Source organism: Amblyraja radiata, chromosome 14 (assembly GCF_010909765.2).
Source record: "Amblyraja radiata isolate CabotCenter1 chromosome 14, sAmbRad1.1.pri, whole genome shotgun sequence".
NCBI classification, from domain to species: domain Eukaryota; kingdom Metazoa; phylum Chordata; class Chondrichthyes; order Rajiformes; family Rajidae; genus Amblyraja; species Amblyraja radiata.
In genome coordinates, this window is record NC_045969.1 from 14,388,993 (window position 1) to 14,404,239 (window position 15,247).

At 41.6% G+C, this 15,247-nt stretch overlaps 1 protein-coding gene across 1 annotated transcript; it reads left to right on the forward strand.

Annotated features, from left to right (window-relative positions):
- Positions 1 to 23: 23 nt before the first annotated feature.
- cfap298 (cilia and flagella associated protein 298) lies at positions 24 to 13,032 on the forward strand. Its single transcript, XM_033032586.1, has 8 exons — positions 24 to 153; positions 1,404 to 1,544; positions 5,147 to 5,314; positions 5,605 to 5,672; positions 6,636 to 6,794; positions 7,535 to 7,666; positions 10,945 to 11,040; positions 12,656 to 13,032. The coding sequence occupies exons 2-8, from the start codon at positions 1,406 to 1,408 to the stop codon at positions 12,767 to 12,769; spliced, it is 876 nt and encodes a 291-aa protein (XP_032888477.1). The 5' UTR covers positions 24 to 153; positions 1,404 to 1,405; the 3' UTR covers positions 12,770 to 13,032.
- Positions 13,033 to 15,247: the final 2,215 nt, after the last annotated feature.

A 15,247-nucleotide genomic window follows, 5' to 3' on the forward strand; every position in this document is an offset into this window, starting at 1 on the left:
CGTTAATTCACGCCAGCGCGCACGCGCAGGGCCCTCGGCATGTTCTAGTAGCTTCTTTCGGGCTGCGGTGCGGGTGGCGCGCGTTGTATGTCCCACGGTCGGCCCTCGGCGAAACTCAGGCTCAGGCTCGGGCTGCTGGATCCGCCGGCTGAGGTGCGTGTTATTTCCTACACTCACGGCGTGTGATCAGCAGCAGCGGCGGTGGCGTGCGATCTCTCCTGCGCTGGAGCTGTTAAACTGCGAGGAGTTTGGCGGTCGCCATGGCAACTCGTTTCTGAAGCAGCTCAGGGGTCCGGGGCGCAACTCAACGGAGAAATACATATAATACCGGAGATACTCGCTCTGGGATGCTGATCTTACATCGGCCTGAGTGGTCTCGATCCTGAAACGTCGTCTGTCCATTTATCTTGCACAAAACATTAGTCCCTTTATCATGTATTTGTGCACTGTGGGTGGGTCGATTGTAATCATGTTTTGTCTTTCCACTGACTAGATAGCACGCAACAGAAAGCTTTTCACTGTACCTCTAACTACTATACACGTTAGTACCTCTAACTACACACATTAACCACTGTTCCATAGAACTAAACATTTCCCTCTACAGATGGTGGCTCAAGCGCTGATTTCCTCAAGCATTTTGTGTTTTGTTCCAGGTTCCAGCATCTGCAGTTGTCACACTTCATTCTCTTAATGTTTATCTTTTCGAGTCTCTGACACAAATTAGTCTGAAGAGGGGTCCTGACCTGAAACATCGTCAGCCTATATCCCTTCACAGACCTGCTGGGCTGCTCCAGCACTTGCAGTTCTTTTTTTCTATGCTCTTATTGTTGTGCTCCAAATTTCCAGCATCTGCAGTTCCTTGTGTCTCAATCTTTCATTAGCATTGGAGAAGGTTACATGAGCAGGTTATTCACCACTAGCAATCCCCAGATCATGGGCTTTCTCCCAAATTCTGAAGAAAGTTCACAGACATGGGGGCTGAAGTCCTTATATATTTTTATAGGCCACCTTCCACAGGAAATGCATGATGAGCAACCCTCCACCACCCAGAAACCCAGGTGGAACAGCAATGTACTATTTTAATTCAGTGTGCCACATATTTACAACATTCACATGTTACTTTTATATCCTGTGATTAGCCAACTTCAACCTTAACCTCTAGTTTTCACCTTGGATGATTCATATTTATATACTTCATATTTGCCACTATGTGGATTTCCTCTACATGAGGGAGAAAAACAGGGTTGCAGGCTGAATTAATGTACCTTTTAAAAAACCAACCAGTCAGACCCTGTTGTTTGTGACTTGAGTACTCCATCCAGTGCTCATTGTCTTTCACATCATGCTGTCATCGTGTAGGTTTGTGCAGATATCTAACTGAATCATCTTTTGTTTTATCATAGTTATGGTACAATTACACATCAAAAACGACAGTGAAAGCCAATTTCTGCTTGACACGACAGTAGATGTTGCAGTGGAAGACCTAACCAGGCTAGTAACACAGATTTACAATGGCAGACTCAAATTGGACAGGATTTGTGCAGGTGAGTGTTTGATAAATACTTACATTTGTTAGAAAATTAGCAAGAATAATTTAGACAGGTGAGCAAACATCAATTAAGACATGATCTTGAGTTGGGACATAATAGTGTAGAACAGTTAAACATGTAAAGAAATTGACTCAATGTCCATTACTAAAGGCTATCATAGCTGAAATAGCAATAGAATAATAGAAGATAGACACAAAAAGCTAGAGTAACTCAACGGGACAGGCAGCAGCATCTCTGGAGAGAAGGGATGACGTTTCGGGTCGAAACCCTTCTTCAGACTGGTTAGGGATAAGGGAAACGAGAGATATAGCAGTGATATGGAGAGATAAAGATCAATAAATGATAGATATGCAAAAAAGTAACGATGATAAAGGAAACAGGCCATTGTAAGCTGTTCGTAGGGTGAAAATGAGCAGCTGGTGCGACTTGGGTAGGGGAGGGATAGAGAGGGAATGCCGGGGCTACCTGAAGTGAGAGAAATCAATATTCATATCACTGGGCTGTAAGCTGCCCAAGCGAAATATGAGATACTGTTCCTCCAAATTGTGTTTAGCCTCACTCTGACAATGGAGACCGAGAACAGAAAGGTCTGTAGGAATGGGAAGGAGAATTAAAGTGTCCAACAAGAATAATAGAGTTGGATAATATACTTATGTTCTTACATATAGAGTTTCCAATTAATTAAAATCAATAAAAGTGGAAAGCATAGGAAGGTAGAAAAACATTTGAAAAACCCTTATTGGCATTGATTCTGAAATCAGTAACTTGGCAAAAGCAGACAGTTCAGGTTGGAACTTGGATTTGTTTACATTATTTAATATCATTGTTCAATGGGAATTATAAATGGGGTAAGAAATAGTAGAGTACAAAATAGATCATACAAATCTGACTTCATAGCTGGAATCATAATTAAGCCTTGAAGTACTTGATCCTTACTCATTTACCCTGAATAAGGCATCAATTATGGAGACACAAAATGCTGGAGTAACTCGGCGGGACATGCAGCATCTCTGGAGAGAAGGAATAGGTGACGTTTTGGGTCCAGACCCTTTTTCAGACTGATGTCAGGGGAGTGAGCAGGACATAGAAACATAGAAATTAGGTGCAGGAGTAGGCCATTCGGCCCTTCGAGCCTGCACCGCCATTCAATATGATCATGGCTGATCATCCAACTCAGTTTCCCGTACCTGCCTTCTCTCCATACCCTTTGATCCCCTTAGCCACAAGGGCCACATCTAACTCCCTCTTAAATATAGCCAATGAACTGGCCTCGACTACCCTCTGTGGCAGAGAGTTCCAGAGATTCACCACTCTCTGTGTGAAAAAAGTTCTTCTCATCTCGGTTTTAAAGGATTTCCCCCTTATCCTTAAGCTGTGACCCCTTGTCCTGGACTTCCCCAACATCGGGAGCAATCTTCCTGCATCTAGCTTGTCCAACCCCTTAAGAATTTTATAAGTTTCTATAAGATCCCCTCTCAATCTCCTAAATTCTAGAGAGTATAAACCAAGTCTATCCAGTCTTTCTTCATAAGACAGTCCTGACATCCCAGGAATCAGTCTGGTGAACCTTCTCTGCACTCCCTCTATGGCAATAATGTCCTTCCTCAGATTTGGAGACCAAAACTGTACGCAATACTCCAGGTGTGGTCTCACCAAGACCCTGTACAACAGCAGTAGAACCTCCCTGCTCCTATATTCAAATCCTTTTGCTATGAAAGCTAACGCTTTCTTCACCGCCTGCATGCCTACTTTCAATGACTGGTGTACCATGACACCCAGGTCTCGCTGCATCTCCCCTTTTCCTAGTCGGACAAAGATAGAATGTAGTCAGAGACAGTAAGACTGGTGGGAGAACCTTGAAGGGGGGAGGGGATAGAGAGGGAAAACAAGGGCTATTTAAAATTAGAGAAGTCAATGTTCATAGAGCTGGGGTGTAAGCTACCCAAGTGAAATATGAGGTGCTGTTCCTCCAATTTGTGCTGGGCCTCACTCTGACAATCGAGGAGGCCCAGGACAGATAGGTCAGATTGGGAATGGGAGGGGGAATTGAAGTGCTGAGCAACCGGGAGATCAGGCAGGTTAAGACGGACTGAGCGGAGGTGTTCAGCGAAACAATCGCCGAGCCTGCGCTTGGTCTCACCGATGTAAATAAGTTGACACCTGGACCAGGCGGCTACAGTAGATGAGGTTGTAGGATGTGCAAGTGAACCTCTGCCTCCCTGTAACGACTGTTCTGTCCTTGGATGGATTTGGGGGGCAGCTAAAGGGAACAGGTGCTACTCTCCTGCGTTGCCGGGTAGAGTCCTTAGGGAGGGGGTTGGGTTGGAAGGAACGAGTTGACCAGCGAGTTGCAGGGGACCGGTCTCTGCGGAAAGCGAAAGGGGTGGAGATGGGGAAGATGTGGCCAGTCGGGGATACCATGAGGTGGCAAAATGGGATTTTATATGCTGTGTGCGACGCTGATGGAGTTAAAGGTGAGGACAAGGGGGACTCTGTTCTTGTTACGAATGGGGGGAGGGGGAACAAGAGCAGAGCTGCGGGATAGCAAGGAAACCCTAGTGAGAGCCTCATCTATATTCCTAAAGAATGAGGACATTTCCGATGCCCTCGTATGGAAAGCCTCATCCTGGGTGCAGATGCGGCGTAGACGGAGGAATTGGAGTAGGGGTAGAGTTTTTACAGGAAGCAGGGTGGGAAGAAGTGTAGTCTTGATAGCTGTGGGAGTCAGTAGGTTTCTAGTAGATGTCGGTCAATAGTCTGTCTCCTGTGATGTAGACGGTGAGATCTAGAAACGTTAGAGAGATGTCGGAGATGGTCCAAGTGAATTTGAGTGCAGGATGGAAATTGGTGGTGAAGTTGATGAAATCAGTGAGTTCTGCATGGGTGCAGGAGGTAGTATTGATGCAGCCGTCAATGTAGTAGATGTATAGTTCGGGGATAGGGCCAGTATACGCCTGGGATAGTGAGTGTTTGACGTACCCTACAATGAGGCAAGCATAGCTAGGGCCCATGCGAGTGCCCATAGCTACGCCTTGGATTTGGAGGAAGTAGGATTTGGATTTGGAGGAACAACATCTACAGTTCTTTCCTACCTATCAATTATGGAGAGTCTGACTGGTGGATTCAATAATATTGATGACAACATTAAAATAGCAATTTAATTCCTGGAATTTAAAAAACTGCAGATGCTGGGATTCTTTTGTATATATTTTTTAATTTGCAAGGAAGAAAAATCAGACGAACAGTGGGGCCAGGTGTTGTCTTGCCATAGCAAATCTAGGAAAAGTTTGCTGTATTGAAAAGTGCCGTCATGTCAACCCAAGAGAATCTTTGCTATGTATGTTTAGTAGCAGATTATCTGAATGATGGCACCTCCTGACTGCATGGCATTCTTTGACTTGGACTAAATATTTGGATTTTTTGCTGGTCTCTGGATTCTGCAAACTTTTGACCCATTTACGACTTTGGCACTAACAAAGACAGACTAAAGTACAAGTAAATACATGATCTATCCTGATGTTTTGGAACGAGTGTTACTTGGAAAACAGTGTTCAATATCCTGTTTATGAGCCGCTAAACAATGTTTTGCTTTCTAGAAATAAATGAATTGGCAGAGCATGGCACCTTCCTTCCTATTAATATGCAAGGACTGACAGATGAGCAGATAGAAGAACTCAAACTGAAAGATGAGTGGGCAGAGAAATGTGTACCAAGTGGAGGATTTGAATTTAAAAAGGATGAAATTGGACGGAGAAATGGACGTGGTAAGATAATGATGGTTTCTAACATTCATTATTATTTGGGTTTTTGTTACTGTTTTAGACTCAGACTGGAAGACTTTTCAATATGCAGTACTGTTGGGAAAGATAATTTCAGAAAATGAAAAATGCTACAAACTAGAATTGCTTAAATTAAAGTTAAAGAATTATACAGAAATAGAAATTGCGAATGTTTTTAAAATCAGAGATTATTGGTACAGGTTGTTGCATTTTCAAGGAAATTTGATGTGAAACTTGGAATTTAATCTGAAAATATCATTTTTTCCCCTTTCCAGCTCCAAATCAGTCAATGAAAGCAGTATTAACAAAGACTAAAGAAGAGGCTAAAGCACTGATTTCAAAGGTACATTGGATGATCACCCCTCATTCTACTATGTTTCAGTGAGAATAAACCGGCCTGTCCAAATTATCTTTATTGCCTTCCATCACAGTGAAGAATGTTAATTTCCACTGTGCTGGATGTTTATGTTAAATTTTATTTTATGTATGTATTGTGTTCTTTTCACTTACTGTGGCTGCATGGTACCTCAAATTTCACTGTACCTTAGTCGGTTAAATGACAATAAACACAAATTCGAACTTGAACTAACTACAGCCTTCCACTCGGTGAATAATACTGTGAATCTCTCTATACTCTCAATTGTATCTACATCCTTCCAGTAGTGTGGGGGGCAAAACTGGACACAGTAATCCAATACTTTGGTTTAAAACTACTTTCTGGTATTAAAATAATGACACATTATGTGCTGTTTATTTTCTATTCAGTTTGAGTATCATGAAATGTTATGATTGACAAATATATGGGATACCCCATAATCATATGGGATTATGGGAAGTAGGCAGGAGAATGGGGTTAGGGGGGAGAGATAGATCAGCCATGATTGAATGACGGAGTAGACTTGATGGGCCGAATGGCCTAACTCTGCTCCTATCACTTATGACCTTAAATGTACTGGGCGAATTTGTTCAAATTGCATTGGCATAAACCTCAATTCTCCTCATGTCCATAGACTCTCGAGCACCATTCTTTTATTTTTTATTGCGAGCAGGGATTTTTTAATTCCCTTCTTGTCCGGAACTGACAATCATTCCTCATTTGCAGCACGTGCCCAAGTTGAATTAAACTATGTCTGAATAGAATATAATCCTAGCCTGGTTTAACACATGGTCATAGAATAGAGGGTTCGAATCAAGGAACAATGTTAAAGATTTAATAACTTAATAATGACAGAAACGGAGAACTATCTCTAGTGAAAGATTCTTAAATATTAATGGAAAATGAATGATTCTCCGTTCTTTTTGTAAGAAACAAGCTCAGGCCAACGTATGTGTAACAATGGAGATGGTTAAAGAAGCTCTTGACCAACTGCGAGGAGCTGTTACGATCGTTTATCCCATGGGGCTGCCTCCACATGATCCAATCCAACAGGAATTTGATGGAAAAGAAGACCTGTCAGGATTGCAAGTAAGTAGAAAACCATATCCACTATTAGAGAGATGGAGATGCGATTATTCTGTAACTTAATATTGGGGAGCTGGCGGACTCTTCCTGGGAAACTACTTTGGGAGCTCCGACGACGGAAGCCTGCAGGACTTAACATCGTGGAGCTTGCGATCCCTTTGTCAGGGATCGACTCGGGAGCTCCAACCGCAGGAGCCAGCAGGACTTAACATCGTGGAGCTGCAGGAGCTTCGGCCGATTGCGGGAGCTACGACCGTCCCGACATGGGAGCTTCAATCGCCGGCTGCAGGAGCTTCGATCGCCCCGACTGCGGATGGTTCGACTGCCATGACCGCGGGAGAATAAGGAGGGAAGAAGATTAGACTTTATTGCCTAACATCACAGTGAGGAATGTGGGGAATCCGCTGTGGTGGATGTTTATGTTAACTTTTATGTAGTTGTGTGTTTTGTTGCTTTTTTTAGTGTGACTGTATGGTAAATTGAGTTTCACTGTCCCTTAATTGGTACAATAAAATACCTTCGAACCTTTGAGAGATAATTGATAGCGAGAAAGATCCTGAGTCCTATTTCTCTTTGGGTCACAGCTATGTTTGTTTTGGAGATAAGTGAATATTTACAGCTTTTTTCCCTTAAGTTCAGTAAAATGAAAGTAGGTATTTAATGAAAGAAAGATGTTTACTCATTTTTTTAATGTATTCATGTTCTATTGAATGATTAATTGTGTAATCATGTTGTTTTTGTAGGCTGGGAAAATGGTAATTGAAGAGTCTGAGGGGCGTCTTTGGTGGGCAGGAAAAGAGTTGCAAAGAGGAAAGAAACTGTCCGACTATATCGGCAAGAATGAGAAAACTAAAATTGTTGTAAAAGTACAAAAAGTAAGTCCATGGGTGAAGAAATGCTTTAATGTGTCACCAGTCTAGTATTTAAAGGATTAAATTACAAGGACAGGGTGAATAAACCTGCTTTTTTTTCTTCCCCCAAAAATAGTTGAGAAATTTGGGAAGTGACCTACATAGGGTTGTTTTTAAAATAATGATTTGGCCGAAAGAGTAAAGATGATATTCTCAGAAATAATCTAAGATTGCTTATTTTTGAGAAGAGTTAAAATGTTTGTATTATTTTCGTCATTATTTCCTCTTTCCTAACCCGGATTCAGGGCATAGTCGGGAGTGGCAGTGAGCCGGTGAGAGAATTGTTTAAATCCGGGTAATTTTGATCTGTTTAATACATTTTTTGCAGTGGCCTGGTCAGTTTTAAATATGTTCCCATTCCACCATCCCAGGATGCTTTCCCATTTCTGCAATGTTTCCCTGGAACTTCCACAAACTTGCAGGAGATTATAGCAAGAACCCGAAAGATTTTTTTTTTCCCCCATGTTCTTTGAAAATTATGTAAAGAACACATCATCACTAACCATTAAATATATTGCTGATAATTCACCTGATTAGGACAATGGGAAAAAAAAAGAAGATTGGAGGTACATTACTTATTATAGAGTCATAGAGTAATAGTGGAAACAGGCCCTTCGGCCCAACTCGCCAACACCGGCCAACAATGTCCCATCTTCCCTAGTCCCACTTGCCTGTGCTTGGTCCATAACCCTCCAAACCTGTCCTGTCCATGTACCTGTCCAACTGTTTCTTAAACGATGGGATAGTCCCAGCCTCAGCTACCTCCTCTGGCAGCTTATTCACCACCCTCTGTGTGAAAAAGTTACCAATAGGATTCCTATTCAATATTTTCCCCTTCACCTTGAACCTCTGTCCTCTGGTCCACGATTCCCCTACTCTGGGTAAAAGACTTTGCATCTACCCGATCTATTCCTCTCATGATTTTGTATACCTCTATAAGATCTCCCCTCATCCTCCTATGCTCCATGGAATAGAGACCCAGCCGACTCAACCTCTCCCTATAGCTCACACCCTCAAGTCCTGGCAACATCCTTGTAAATCTTTACTGAACCCTTTAAAGCTTGACAATATCTGTCCTATAACATGGTGCCCAGAACCGAACACAATATTCTAAATGTGGTCTCACCAACGTCTTATACGACTGCAACATGACCTCCCAACTTCTATACTCAATGCTCTGACTGATGAATGCCATAGTGCCAAAAGCCTTTTTGATCACCTTATCTACCTGCGACTCGACCTTCATGGAACCATGCACTTGTACTCCTAGATCCATCTGTTCTACAACACTACCCAGAGGCCTACCATTTACTGTGTAGGTCCTGCCCTTGTTCGACATCCCAAAATGCAACACCTCACACTTCTCTGTATTAAATTCCATCAACCATTCTTCCGCCCACCTGGCCAATCGATCCAGATCCGGCTACAATCGTTCACAACCATCTTCACTATCTGCAAAACCACTAACTTTTGTATCATCAGCAAACGTGCTAATCTTGCCCTGTATGTTCTCATCCAAATCATTGATGTAGATGACAAACAGTAACGGGGTCCAGCACCGAACCCTGTGGCACACCACTAGTCACAGGCTCCATTCTGAGAAGCAACCTTCCACCATCACCCTCTGCTTCCTTCCATGGAGCCAATTTGCTATTCATTCAGCTATCTCTCCTTGGATCCCATGAGATCTAACCTTCCAGAGCAGCCTACCATGCGGCACCTTGTCGTACACCTTACTAGTTTAAGTTCAAGTGAGTTTATTGTCATGTGTCCCTGTATAGGACAATGACATTCTTGCTTTGCTTCAGCACACAGAACATAGTAGGCATTTACTACAAAACAGATAAGTGTGTCCATATACCATAATATAAATATATACACACATGAATAAATAAACTGATAAAGTGCAAATAACAGAAAATGGGTTATTAATAATCAGAATTTTGTCCGAGCCAGGTTTAATAGCCTGATGGCTGTGGGGAAGTAGCTATTCCTGAACCTGGTTGTTGCAGTCTTCAGGCTCTTGTACCTTCTACCTGAAGGTAGCAGGGAGATGAGTGTGTGGCCAGGATGGCGTGGGTCTTTGATGATACTGCCAGCCTTTTTGAGGCAGCGACTGCGATAAATCCCCTCGATGGAAGGAAGGTCAGAGCCGATGATGGACTGGGCAGTGTTTGCTACTTTTTGTAGTCTTTTCCTCTCCAGGGCCATCAAATTGCCGAACCAAGCCACGATGCAACCACGATGCAACCGGTCTGCATGCTCTCTACTGTGCACCTGTAAAAGTTAGAGAGAGTCTTCCTTGACAAACCGACTCTCCGTAATCTTCTCAGGAAGTAGAGGCGCTGATGAGCTTTTTTGATAATTGCATTAGTGTTCTCGGACCAGGAAAGATCTTCAGAAATGTGCACGCCCAGGAATTTGAAGCTCTTGACCCTTTCAACCATCGACCCGTTGATATAAATGGGGCTGTGGGTCCCCCTCCTACTCCTTCCAAAGTCCACAATCAGTTCCTTGGTTTTGCTGGTGTTGAGGGCCAGGTTATTGCGCTGGCACCATATGGACAGTTGCTCGATCTCTTTTCTATACTCTGGCTCATCCCCATCAGTGATACGCCCCACAACAGTGGTGTCGTCAACGAACTTGATGATGGAGTTCGCACTGTGACTGGCTACGCAGTCATGAGTATAGAGTGAGTACAGCAGGGGGCTGAGCAGGCAGCCTTGAGGTGCTCCCGTGCTGATTGTTATCGAAGCTGACACATTTCCTATGTACACACTAAAGTCCATGTACACAATATCTACAGCTTTGCCTTCAGCAGCCATTTTGCTCAAGTCTTCAAAAAAAATTAATCAGATTGCCTATATATCCTATCCCTCAGAATACTCTCCAGTAACTTACCAACTACAGATGCTAAGCTCACTGGCCTATAGTTCCCAGCATTTTCCCTACAGCCCTTCTTGAAAAGAGGCACAACATTTGCTACCCTCCAATCCTCTGGCACCTCTCCTGTATTTAAGTATGACTCATACATTTCAATGTATGAGTCATACTTAAGGTATAGATGAGGCATAGAATATTAAAGTTGTGACATTATGCCTTTGTGAACAACCTAGACTCGTCTCAAAAAATGTCCACTGGAGCAAAGCAGTGGGGAAAGTGGAGAGTACTATTTTTACATAAAAGATAACAATAGCGATTTAGCGACTGAAATGCCAATCTGTGGTTTGGTTTATTAACAGCAAAGTCATGGTGCTCCAGCTAGAGAGCCAGTGATCAAAGAAGATGAACAGAAGCAGATGATGATGTATTACTACAGGAGACAAGAGGAACTCAAGGTATAATTATTTTATCTACCGTGCATATCTTGAACTGATTGGAAAATCTCTCAGCTATTCAGCATGTGAAAGGGATTATTGGACAGCCTTACTTCTGTGTTACAAAATTGCTGGTGTCCCTAATTAAGAGGGACTGAACAACTTGAATAAAGACCCAGATTTGCCTAGGATAGTCATTGTGATGTGTCCTCCTCTACATCAGTGAGACCAAGAGTAGGCAAGGCAGCAAATTCACAGTGCACCTGCTTTGTCTGTAATGGCCATCTGAGCATCCCATTGCATGTCATTTTAACACCACTTCCCATTCTCTCGCTTGGTCTTCTCCATTGACATGGTGAGACGAAATGCATTCTAGAAGAACAATACCTTGTACCCCTTGGGTAGCCTCACCCCAAAAGTTTGAACATTAAATTTTCCAGTTTCTATAATCCACACCCAGTGTTCCTTTCCCATTCCCACCAGTCCACCCAGGTATCTCCTGCACCCCACCTCTCTCCCCTCCATTACCAAGACCCATTATCCATCCCCACCTAGTTCCATCTATGCATTATCCCTCCCTTATCCCTGGTTCCACTGATCACCTACCATTTCTCTACACTGCATCACCACATTTCAAAAGCTCAATATTTCCACCCCCCTTCCTTGTTTTCACTGACATCAACTAGCCCCTTTTTCCACAGTCCCCCACCACCCTCCAAACGGTTGCGGTTGCGGTGAGACTGCATCTGGAGTATAGTGTTCAATTTTGGTTACCCTGCTGTAGAAAAGATGCCATTAAGCTGGAAAGGGCCTGAGCTAAAGAGAGAAAAGACAGACTAGTTCTTTAAATCATAAGATCCAGGGTAAGAATTAGGCCATTTGAACATGGTTGATCTATTTTTCTCCTCAATGCCACGCTTCTGCATTCTCACGTAACTTTTGCTGCCCTTATTAATCAAACATCTATCAATCACCACTTTAATATTACCCAATGGCTTGGCTTTCATAGCTATTTGTGGCAATTAAATTCCACAGGTTCACCATCCTCTGGCTAAAGAAATTCATCCTCATCATTGTAGTGCAGAAGACTGAGAGGTGATCTTATAGAGGTGCATGAAATCATGTGGGGAATGGATAGGAGGAATGCAGAGTCTTTTTTCCAGAGCCAGGGGAATCAAGAATCTGAGGGCAAAGCTTTTCATACATATGGAATTTATTTCCAGGGGATGTAAATGAGGCAGATACATTACATTTAAGGGACATTTGGATAGGTACATGGATAGGAAAGTTCTGGAAGAATATGTGCCAGGCACAGGCAATGCAACTAGCTCAGTTAAGCAATTCTGTTGACATGGATGAGTTGGGCTGAAGGGCCTGTTTTGTGCTGCATAACTCCAAGATAAATGACACTCGACTACAGAACTTCCATGGTACTCTCCTCGAATGTTGGTGTCGAATTCGAATGGGACTTAATATTGAAATCTGACTTAACTGTACACAACTGAACAATGTGACGAAATGTTAAAAGGATTTTCTTTTCTAAATAAAAGAATCGATTAGTTTGAAATGTTTAAGATCTTTTTTAAGTTTACATTTCTAACTTAATTATTTATTGATCTCCCCCCCTCCCCCCCAGAAACTTGATGAAAATGATGATCAATCGTATCTTGATTCAACCTGGGCGGATAGACATGCTCTGAAAAGGCAGTTTCAGGGGGTAAATGACATCAAGTGGGGTCCTAGAAAATAGTGGCAATCAACTTGCATGGCAGACTGTTACATCACTACCACAAACAGAGAATGTTACAAATGTTCCTTTCTAGAGTATTTGCATTTAAGAGAATCAATGGCTGGCATCTTTCTCATCTTTTGATCAAATGGAAAGCTCCAGATTTTCAAAATATTGTTGCTGGTAATTTTGTATGGTAGAAGCTGCTCTTTAGCCCAATTGTCTTATTTTTGCATCCTGGAACACTTGTATTCATGTTAAATAAATATTTATTTTACAATTTATGTATTGTTTTGTACTTTCTGCAGGGTTCATATTCAGATTAATGGTTTAAATAATTCTTACACATGCAATAAAAGCCACTGAGTCAAATTTTACATTTAGAATAATGGTAAAGCTGTCAGAAGGTACTGTTAAGAGTCAAGAGTGTTTAGTTGTATGAACGGGAACAGAACAATGAAATTATTACTTGTTGCAATTTTACAGGTGTGTCTTTATGAAGCAGGTTTAAGAGCAGCATCTTAATTCTCCACGTTTGCTTGCTCTCATTCTGTTTAATTCTTCCAAATAATACTTACAGATGTTCTGCAGTATCTCTCATACTTTGGCAGTTACACGTTAAAGACTGAATGTCAAATGTAAATGTTTTGTATCACAGTTCTATCATTTGTCTCGCTTCTAGTTCGTCTCACTATTCACACCACCAGTCAAGTTATCTGAATTACCTCTCAGCCAGCACAAACACAGTCATTCAGCTTCTCAATCTCCACCTTTAGTGGAAAATGTATCTTTTCTTCCTATTCCATTCCACTTTCTCTGCAACTTAACGTGCATTTTTTTTCTAAGTCACCTCATTCTGAAAGTTGATCATCTTGATACCTGCCTGCTGCGTATTTCCAATTTTACTTGTGCCTCACATATCTGGCTTTATTTGAAAAATTTTAAATTAATTTTAAGTGCTTCTAATTTATTCTTACTTAAATTTGTTCTTACTTAAATTTAAACCGTTTAAAGTTCTGATATTTAGAAACAAAAAAGCACTTGATGGACAAAATAAATTTGCTGCATTAAAATGTTTGGGAGACCTTGTTAAGGAGTACTGGGGAGTGGACAGGCAACAAAGTGCTTCACAACATGATATCCAAAGTCAACTCAGAGCAGGAAGGCTGCTACACTTTGCTGGCTACACGTCAGATACAGAAAGTCACATATCCAACCCTACGCATCCAGAAAAATACGACATACTAGGGACCCTGGTTGGTGAAGCCAGTCAGCATGCAGAGTCCAGGATAAACCAGCACAGTCTTTTCAATGCAAATCAATAGTGTGAACCTGTAGTACTTTACCTATTAAGCAGAAATGTTTATTAAAACATGTGCTTTCAGGGATGCGTGAATTACCAATTAATTCCTCTGCCCTGCTATTTATAATTTATCATATCTGGAAATTTATTTTTAAACTGTGTTTACTCTTTCCTATTTCTCACTAAATGTGCTCCCCTATCTTACTTTATAAATCTTTATTTCATTTTCTAAAAATTAAAAACTTATTTTTGTTTTATACTTCCTGGTGTAGATTCTGCTGCAGGTTGCAGGGACTCTTATTTCCTCCTTGTATTTTTATGTGTCACATATCCACTCTCGATGGCATGCTAGTGAATCTACTCAAAAGCCCACCAGGGTTCACCATTCAACATACTGAATGCCAAGCATTGTTTCTTTATCACAAACTGCAAAATCTAGATTGTGTTTTGATTTCCCCCAAGTGGAATTGCTGTACAGCACAAAAATCACATAGTTTATGACATTTTTTGTAGTTTACTTTCCCTTTTGGAATCCATACAAGGTTACCAGTTTGGACAGAAGAGGGAGCTATGTAGCGGGTGGAATAAATATACTTTCTCTTCCGCAAGTTTCACAAGCAGTTTCTTCAAATCACAATAACAACTTAATGATCCAATCTGAGAGAATTTTATTTTACATAATACAATACCCTACTGTGTTGTAAATTCTTTGCAAGTCCATCTTGCGACATGTCATAATGTAAATAATCCACTGAATGATTTGAACTGTAGGTTGAAAATTTGTTTACAAGAGTTTTTCCAATGTTAGAGCAGCAATACAACGACTCAAGGCTTAGAATGGCCCTTTCTCCTGGAAACACCAGAGTTTGAAACCTAATGGCTAAATACTTTTCAACAACGGCGACCTTCACTGCTGCCTCACACTTGATGCCAGTAAAACACGTAATGCAGTTCTTCCCACCTTGGGAAATTGCCATGGAATCTCATATATCCACCTGAATAGCAGAAATTGTTTTAGCTTAACCTCTCCCTGACAATGTAACAGGGTCTTAAATACTGAACTAAAGTATTAACCATATTTTTTTGCACCATTCATGTAGTTTGTATTAAATCACGAGGATCTTAAAGAAACTGGAGAAACAGTCATCCTTTAGTTCCCCACCTTTTAATTAACTGTAGGTAACATGCCACAGGAG